The sequence below is a fragment of the Crotalus tigris genome, unplaced genomic scaffold, assembly GCF_016545835.1.
Source record: "Crotalus tigris isolate CLP2741 ecotype Arizona unplaced genomic scaffold, ASM1654583v1 scf7180000019305.191637, whole genome shotgun sequence".
Lineage (NCBI taxonomy): Eukaryota > Metazoa > Chordata > Lepidosauria > Squamata > Viperidae > Crotalus > Crotalus tigris.
The window spans coordinates 111,912-121,463 of record NW_024097478.1 but is presented as its reverse complement, the minus strand read 5'-3'; the positions used below and the strand labels follow the sequence as shown (position 1 = coordinate 121,463).

At 33.0% G+C, this 9,552-nt stretch overlaps 1 protein-coding gene across 9 annotated transcripts in view; it reads right to left on the bottom strand.

The window, feature by feature from the left end:
* Positions 1-3,516: 3,516 nt before the first annotated feature.
* ADAM22 (ADAM metallopeptidase domain 22) overlaps positions 3,517-9,552 on the bottom strand; it is a 105,535-nt gene continuing 99,499 nt past the window's right edge. For all 9 annotated transcript variants that reach the window (XM_039361579.1, XM_039361580.1, XM_039361581.1 and 6 more), the window contains 2 exons: positions 8,528-8,651; positions 3,517-7,985 (listed from right to left, as the gene is read on the bottom strand). In XM_039361579.1, the coding sequence (XP_039217513.1) occupies positions 7,965-7,985; positions 8,528-8,651 (145 nt within the window). In that variant the 3' untranslated portion in view covers positions 3,517-7,964. The remainder of the gene's footprint in view (positions 7,986-8,527; positions 8,652-9,552) is intronic.

The following is a 9,552-nucleotide window of genomic DNA, read 5'->3' as shown; positions in this document are numbered from 1 at the left end:
TCTGCTTTATATATTTATAATTTGCATGAGGAGAAAAGGAAACAAATTATTCATGTTTACATTTAATGTTTCTGTATCATTTAAAATTGATCACATTGGAAGTTAAAATAGGAATGTATTGAAATGAATTCATAAAATGTCATGCAGGTTTATTTCTAGGAAGTTTTTTTAAAAACTCAGAATAAACTAAAAGTTTGTCACTTTCTCCGCAGTAGGCAAAACATTTTTCTAAGTGTTCAGTTGGCTGTCTTAATATTTTGCTCTGGTGTTTATTTCATAGAAACTGCCCAATTGGTAGCTGATTTAATTACATTTACCATTTTAGTTTATTTTTTTTATTTTAACCATTTATATGGTTTTTCATCTCACTACTGTGACTCTGCTACTGCTATATCACATATCTGCATGCGAGGAATATTATTGGGATCGGGAAGAGAATAATTGCCTACATTTCATTATTTTTTAAAACACATGTCCCCCATCTACGTGTACTAAAGTTGATAACACAAATCATTAATTTCAGTGGCAGTTGACCAGAATTTTGGCTACATTATTTTTTCTCTAGAGAGATATTTTTCCCATCCTCCAAATAAACACAACTTTCATGTTGTGTCTCTTGCAGAACGCATCTTTTGTTTTAAATAAACAAATGCTTTACCAAAGGCTCTCGCTTACATATTTGGTTATATATGCATTGAATGGCACCATAAAGCATAATATAGACTAAAAGTTTACAGCGTATTGATTATAAAGAATATTTTTGTTTTATAATGAACACACTCTAGAGTAATTGTAGAAGATTATTACAATAGAAAAATTCTTTAAATTATTCCCTTCAACTTTTCCCAATAAGAGAAGGATTGATAGGTGACCAAGTATAACAGGTTTGATTTTTTACAAAGAACCACTTTGAAACTACAATTTGTACAGATACATTTGTACAGGTTCATTTAGTGACCCTTCAAAATTACAATGGCATACAAAGTTACAAAGGTCATGTTTTTCTCCCTTATTACTGTTGCAGCATCCCTATGGTCACATGATCAAAATTCAGATGCTTGGCAACTGGTTTATATGGCAGTTGCCTTGTGTCCCTGAGTCATGTGATCAGCTTTTGTGACCTTCTGACAAGCAAAGTCAATGGGGAAGCCGGGTTCACTTAACAAATCATCTTACTAACTTAAGTGATTCACTTAACAACTGTGGCAAGAAAATTCGTAAAATGGGACAAAACTCACTTAACAAATGTCTCGCTTAGCAACATAAATTTTGACTCAATTGTGGTTATAACTCAAGGACTACATGTAGTCATTTATTCCCACCCTGAGTATTTCTAATCTGTCAGAATTCTAGATGTTTCTCATCTACAATTGGAAAAAACATGAATTTGTTTGAATATCTACTTTATAGAGTGCATTTTCAAGGAACTTTTTGACAAGCTGTTGGACTTATGTTTTGTTAACTACTCCCACATAGTTCATGCAGCGAAAGCTCTTCCTATTTCCTTATTTGTGGAGCTGCTAGCTTCTTTGTTCCCAGGCTGTATATTAAATTGGAATGATGCATCCTTTCCAGACTTATATATAAAATAAAAGAAGAATTAGTTGGTCGGGGCTGCATATAACTTTTTGTAACATTCTGGATGTAGCTTCATTAGTAGTTGTACATTTATAGCAATTTAAGTGTTATTTGGGGTAGTTTCAATAAGGTATTGAGTATTAGCATTTGAACTGGAAAAAAACATACAGCATTATGTATTAGTAGCAATGGTAATTATCCATAGTTTTTAATAGGAATTTTTAATCTTTGGAGATTGGTTGACAGATTTACAATAGTGCTGCCATAGAAGGCACAGCAAGTCATGGAACATCCATTTGCCAATAGGCAAACTAGTGGATTTACCTTTAGGCTATGTCATCTGCTATGTTCCTTCTGCATCAAGAGAGTATATTTCTATGTCCTTTCAGTTTTTTAGGAACAATACATAAGAGATTACCTTTAATATTATCACTAGACTACAGGTGATCATCCATCTAAATTCTTACCTTTATTATTTGGAAATTATAAGGTAAGCTAAATAGTGCTACCTTGAGGATATTCCTTTTCTATATTTTGTAAATTAAAATGCCCAATGCTATAATTTTTGTTTATAATTTAATTCTTCCAGGCCCATTGGTTCACCTTTTTCAGATTTATAATACAACATATTCTGAAAAGTATCTAATTAGACATATCAGTAGTGGTCTTCTTTCAGCTCTCCCTTATGTCTTGCGAAGCACCCCTGGATTTTTTAATTTTTTTAAAGAGCCTTGAGATCCTTTTTTTAGTAGTGAATCCATTCTGGATATTAGAGAATTGACAGGATTTTATCAGTCTGCAAACCTTAAAAATAATAGTCTGATAAATAACATAATAATTAAACATTTTAAAGTAAGTTGCCATGATTTGAAACTCATTCTTTTATTGTCATAATAATACATTACTAACAATGTAATTACTTTGCATTAAATATTTTAATAGTTTATGGTGATTGAAATATGCAAGTTTTGATATCTCCAGGTTATAACTTTATTAAAAAGATTATTTTGTCCAGTAACAGGAAAGCTGGCTTTATGAATTTTGATACTCACAACAACAAAATTGTTCAGCACTGCAGTGATAAAAAGAGAATTTTTCATTGGAATTGACAAAATTTAATGTTTCAAGAAACACATGTTTAGTTGCTATTATAGAAACAATATCCAGTGGTAAATACAGCTTTTTACACATGGGATAATTTTAATTATTTGAACTATGTAACCAACACAAAAACACTACATCAATAATCCAATTTCTATATTTTTCACCAACTATGTTGAAGTATTTATGTTGACAATGCTTTAATGACAGATTTACAATATGGTAATTATATTGAAAAAAATCACAACAATTAATAGTTAAAAATTAAAATAAAATTGCCAGCACACTTCCACATAATGTTAGAATGGTGAGCAGTGTCCAGATAACTCAGTGGTACATTTTTGTTTAAAGATTTATAGTTTAATAAGCACCAGACCATATGCCCTAGTACATATATATTCTCAATATTTAGGCAAGTCAGCATTATTGTATCATAGTAAGATATGTGATACCATAGGATTTGCAGAATTACAACTGTGATATTTTACAGTTATTACTTAGCACCACTAAGCATCCAAAGGGCAGTAAAGCATATTTACAAGTGTTTCCAAATAGTTCGTAAAAAATATATCTTCAAAAATTTGAATATGTAAGGTCATAAGGCCTCTAAGGCTTTAAAAAAATACTTCTATGGCCATTTTTCTAATTTATAAAGACCAGAGGGATATTTTATTTTAATTTTCACACTTGTAATTTAAATAAGATTTACAAATCTATTTGTTAAATTCCACTGTGCCATCTTCTCCTGCCTGATTGTCAAAATGATGTAGGGAAGATTGTCCCATACTAGCCTGTTTTCTTGTTTGTGTAATGCTTCCTACTTACATTATTAATCTATTTTTTTTTTTACTTTCAAATAGCTTATGTTAGATTTCTTTTTGGATTTCAAAATAAGTTTTACAAAAGCTTTGTTTCATTCAAACTGCAGATTAGAACAAATTGTTTTATAAGGTTAAAGACTGATATACTTAGCAAACCTGGTGAGAGACTCCAAAAATTAATAAATTACTGTAAATGCTATCAAATAAAGTCATTTTAAACCAGGTTTACACATCATGTGGAATTGCTGATGCCTTCTAAATAGCACAAAAATAATTAGTAGCTATTATAAACACCTGCAAAATTCACTTTGAAAGTAAGACAATATTTTAGATAAAATGAAAAAGTGATCCTGTTTTTGTTTTTAAGCAAAGTTATGAGGACAGAAATCCAATTATAAAGCTCTGAAAGTTTTTTTATATTCAGCATTTTTTTTTACTTGAAACTGATTTATTTTGAGGTCTAGTTGTAATGGATTGATTTCCCAGGTATTAATGGTCATTTTGAGTATTAGTTTCAATTGACACTTACAAATTATACCAACTTCAACATCATCATGCGTATACCGACTAGGAATTATGATAGTTGAAATCTATTTCTTTATGACTGCTTTGATTGTTCAAGTAAATTGTGCCAAAATATCCTTTAAAAAAGATATCTATGGGGATTCTCAGTCATCCAGGTTTTGTTTGTCCCAAATGTGCTCTTTCAAGAGGCAACTGCTTCTTGAAAAAAATACCTTTGGGATGATTTAAAACATATTATTTCCTGATAACTCCATAATTCACACTTATTCCCAGATAATCTATTCTGTTGTTTTTTCTTTGATTAAAACCATTCTGTACTGTTACCTTGCTATAGAACTACTAACACACAACTATAGTTTGGAAGCAATTATTGAAACAATGTTCTTATTTCTTTTATCTACACATTTCCTTGGTTATACAGCGAAACAAAGTTGAAAACTGATGAAATACTTATCAACCACATCATACCAAGATATTAATTATTTAAAAAGGTGAAAGGAAAAGGCATTAAATTTTCATGACCAAGAGTTTTGTTTATGAAAAAAGAACAATGGGTTGTAGCCAGTGATCTGATAGCACAAAGCATCTACTGCTTGTGTAAAATCCAGCACTTGTTATAATTTTGTTGTTAAATAATGTTTGTGGCAGTTATTTCAGGTACACTTGTGGTACATCATGTCACTGTTAGCAGATTAACTACCCTGCATTTTTTTTCTCTTGGCATTACACCTTGGATACAACCCATTCGGTGGAACCAGCCATTATTGAACTTTTATGTTTTGAAACACAGCAAGTGAAAATCTTGAAGGTAGCTATGCTTTTTTCATAAACACAAAACTTAAAATACACCAGCAATAGAAGTAAGGAGGAATTAGAAGAAACATCCATCCTAACATTTTATCTGGACAGTAGCTTGGAACTCAAAATCCATTTGCCAACTTTCATTGTCTTGGATTTACTGACACTTTTGCCGATTGGCATCCATCATTTTTTTTATACACCAAGACAACTCAAGCTTGTAAGCAGAGAAATCCTGCACTAGACCATAGAAATAAATGCCAGTTTATTAAAATTATATTTCATTTTACATTAAAATTATTAAGTATTAACAAATGTTAGCCATGGTCAATGACAATGCCCACAAATTAACTGCAGAGGATTATTATTTTCTTGGTGAACAATCTACAATCATCTGAGTTCTCACATTACATTCAGTTCTGTCTGAAAAGGAAAAGGGAAGGAAAAAACCCACTTCCTTTTTCTTAGTAATTTAAATGGAAGACAGCAACAATGCCATTTTCTAATAACACATGGACTTACATCAAGCCAAAGATCCAAAAAGGCACATGTTAAACTTCTAAAAATTAGCAAGAACAAAAAGTGACGGGGAAGATGATCTCTACTACAGCTTTCCTTTGACTTGTCAGGAGAGCCTTTTGCCTTTGACCGGGAAGAGAGCGCAGTCAATGAAACTAAAGAAAAAGACTTATAATGGTAAGTAAATTTCACCGGGCCTAACTCAGCAGTCATCCTTCAAGTCCCTGCCTCATACTTTATATCTGCAAAATTAAACATTTATATATATTCTTTTATAATCTGTTAGACATTCTCTTATGCATGAATTTCCTTTATGCATTTTTGTTCCTATTTAGTACAAATCAAAATACTTACCAAAACCTTATGCCACTTTCTAGAGACTGCTATGACTGCAAAGCCAGTTTTGTACAAATATAACTGGCAAAGTTGTATAAATATAATACCTTTAAAGTTTTACATAATTTACAGTTGAAGGTATCTTTAGAATAGAACCTTTTCTCGTTGTAGAACTGACATTGTCAAAAAGTGTAATTTCCTACAGTAAGTCCAGTTACATGACAGAAGGCCATATATGGCACTTCACATACAGAAAGAATTATGTGAAAGAGGTAGAAGATTCAGAAAAACAAATGACATTCCTATCCAAATACTGTCAAATATTAAATTATATTAAATGCCTAAGAATCCTTTTAATGTCATGATTTTGCAAGGACCCTTAGGCAGACCCCTTAGATCCTGTCCATGCAATTTCATCCAATATTGTCCTTCCATTATGGCATGATAAGGCAATTATTTTCTCCAAATCTCCTCCATAATAGAATGTGCTAAATAATGCTCAGATCCAACATACATGTGTTACGAATTCTATTATCCCAAAACTTCATATCTAAATCTTGCTTATAAGCAGCTGGTGAAAAGAACTCCATATCAAAGACATAGGGACAATCATAATTATTTTAACTCACCATAATTTGGATGTGAAATTAGCAAGAGGGCTTTGAAATCCTGCTTGGGATATTCAAAAATCTTTTTCTGTATACGACTTCGACTATTTTTGTCTTTTTATATTGTATGTCTCATATTATCTGAAACTCCTACAGCGAGGATAATCATTCTTCTATGAAAAACTAATAACCTCCCACAATGCTTAGTTTGTAGGAGCTTCACAAAAATGTTGCATTCTGATGACTCCTATTGTATATTATTCTCCTTTATCCTATCCAAATAGAAATTATGAGAATCCTCCAGTCATTCCAGCAGAAAAGCATATTATTATACAACTGTACACAGATGAATGGTCTCTGGTCATTCAGTCAAGCACTTGAACATTTCTTATTTGCCAATACTTGTACAAGCTTACACAGTATTATATGATTACTTGGTTAAAAAGTTAAACTGAACTGGTGGTTAAGATGTGTAGATTTTAAAAAGTAGGTATTTAATATGTACAGCAGATACAACATTTTGACCAACTTCACATTAATGGCTGATTCTTCAAATAGATAAAAAAAATGGGTTGTATTTGAATCAAGATTTAATTCAATTGATTTTAATAGGAAGAGGGGGGGAAAAACTGTGTTCTCAAAATTTTAGAGACATTCTAGATCCTTCATGCTAGTTCTTCCTGGAACATGAGGCAAAGTTTAATTTAGAATGGCACTTAGACGAATGAGATAGAAGGGCTGGATAATTTTGATAGGAAACCAGTTTTGAGAAAAAAAATGTAATTGCCAACTTTTCCTCCTGCAGTGCTATGTTTTTTTAATGCCAGATATCATACATACCTTATATCCAACTAGGCTATTGGTCCATCTATCTCACTATTATTAACAGAGGGTGTTAATGCTTTCCTGGTTTTTCAACAAATTATTCTGTACCTATTGGCAGATGAAATTGAACCTGAGACCTTTGCATGCAGCTAAGCTATATTCATGAACCTTCCATGAAATATCTAACTTGACTCCTAAGTTTTGTAGCACGCTCTTCAGGCAAAAACCTAACTACAGTATTCATATTTCACAACTGTCTGCAGATAGCTTTTTGCTGAGAATGTAATTGTAACAGGTTAAAAAAAAATCACTGTTTTCTTATTGAAGCTGTTGTCAAAATATTTTGTCTTTTTAGAACCGAGCTGTGGAAAAAAAAAACATCTTATTCCTGCATGCTAACTCTACTACAGTAAAATGAGTAATCCCTTACATATGGATAGTGGCAAACAGAGGTTCATGCACACAGCATAAATGATTATGTACCAAATTCTGAATCACTCTCTTTTAGATATTTGGGGACATGTTAGACCAGGAGAAAAAAACACCATTGGGACTTCAAAAGCAGTATCTGAATGTCTATATAATATCTGACATCATGCACAGTATCTTAGCATGTTCAGCTCTGTCTATACCAGGTTAATATCTTTATTTGTAATTCACAAAATTTTAATCAACTGTAGAAAATTCAGTGTCTTCCTTCAATGGGAGAACTCGCTTATCCTGTGACTACTTGTATCTTTGTTCTATCAAGTTGTCTGCTGAGCAGATGAATGTTCAGTGATTCAGTGATGCTGAATTTATATAAAATTTGAAGTAAATTGTTCTGGTGACAGCTCAGGTGAAAGCTAAATACTTAAATGGATGTCTCCCATAGCTGTAAAAAAAAAAGAGAGAATGCATAATTGTAGGACAGTAGTTTCTATCTGTTCCTTATGCAATAGGAAAGCCTGCAGCAGTTTGATAGTTTTCAGGACAGTGAAATTGCAACCCCTGCCACTTTCCAGAAAGATGGTAATGCAGCACAAAAAAAGGTTTCTAAGAAATGGGATTTACGGTAATTTTTTTCTTTCTTGTTTGGCAGTACTCCCAAATATGCCTGTAAAAAGATGTTGCCAATGGTGGGGAGGGCTAAGAAACGCAGTGGGTCAGAGCCATCTTCTCTTATTGATCTCACTCTTTGCATCAACAGGAATGGAGTAGTCCTATTTCTAGAATTAAGTGCCTGATGTTCTAATATTCTAATGTTCTCTAGAGGACTGCAGTGACTGTAGACCTTTGCTTGCCCATTCCTGCTTTTTTATTTTTAAAATACTCAGCTGATCCATGTTTCAATTTCAGCCCAATCATAGACCAAAGACCTCTTACCTATGCCCAAACAGATAGCTCTTCCAAAACCAAAGTAAAAGTCAAGCATACCCTGGCACTAGCTCTGTGGGCCTTCTTCTCCTCATCAGGCAGTGGAGGCATGGGATATGGATACTTTCTGCTGGAAGCAATGGAGCCAGTCGATGATGACGGGGACTTTGCAGGGGAAAGAGTCCTGGAGATCAGAGACAGAAAAGAGACACAAAATGTCTTGGGACACCAGAAATTGCAACTGACTGAAAGCTTTGCTAAGAATCTCAGTTAAATCATTTCATTCTACAAGGAGAATTAAAGGCTTCTAAGCCATCGTTTGGGGAAAGCACTGTCTCCAACACATTTCTTGAGGACATTTGGTTCACATTAGTGCCAGCTCCGAAAGGACCCGGCCCTTTCTCAGCCATGAAGCAACATGAAGCTGATGTAATTTCTTATCATTTTTGCCATCAAATGATAAGGAAAAATTATGCTGACATCATTTACAGAAATGAAAGCAAAACAAGCCAATGTTAGTTTGTATTGTTGTTAAGAAGTGTAGCTATAAATAATTTTACCTCACACTTTGCCTCACATCGGATGGCTTCAAGCAAGTATTCTTTCACTCAGGTAAAAAAAATAATACTGGTCTACCTAATAAATCAATATGGATTTGCTGAAGCCATATATACATAAACTATTTATATATATATAAACTATTGGTCTATCTTCTAAGCAGCCTTTGGAAACCTGATACTGAAGTTCCCACATTGGCCATGATTATGGCCAGTGTCTTGTGATTGTGGCCATTTGATTATGGCCACTGTCTCTACTAGGTGACACGGATTGGAGAAAAATTTTTTTTAATTTTACTGAAAGTTATTGTTCCATGCAATAAAATGATTGCTTTACATATTTTGGAGTAGCTTGAGAAAGTACAAATAAAATTACTGAAGAGATCGGTGATATTAGGGACAGTCAGCTTTCTAGTGGCTGAGTACCTAGATCAACATTTGAGAGGGTGTGTTAACAGAGCCAAAGAAGGTGAAGCCACATTATGCATGTAGCAAGCAAACCTTTAGGTTTTTGTTTTGTTTTAGGGC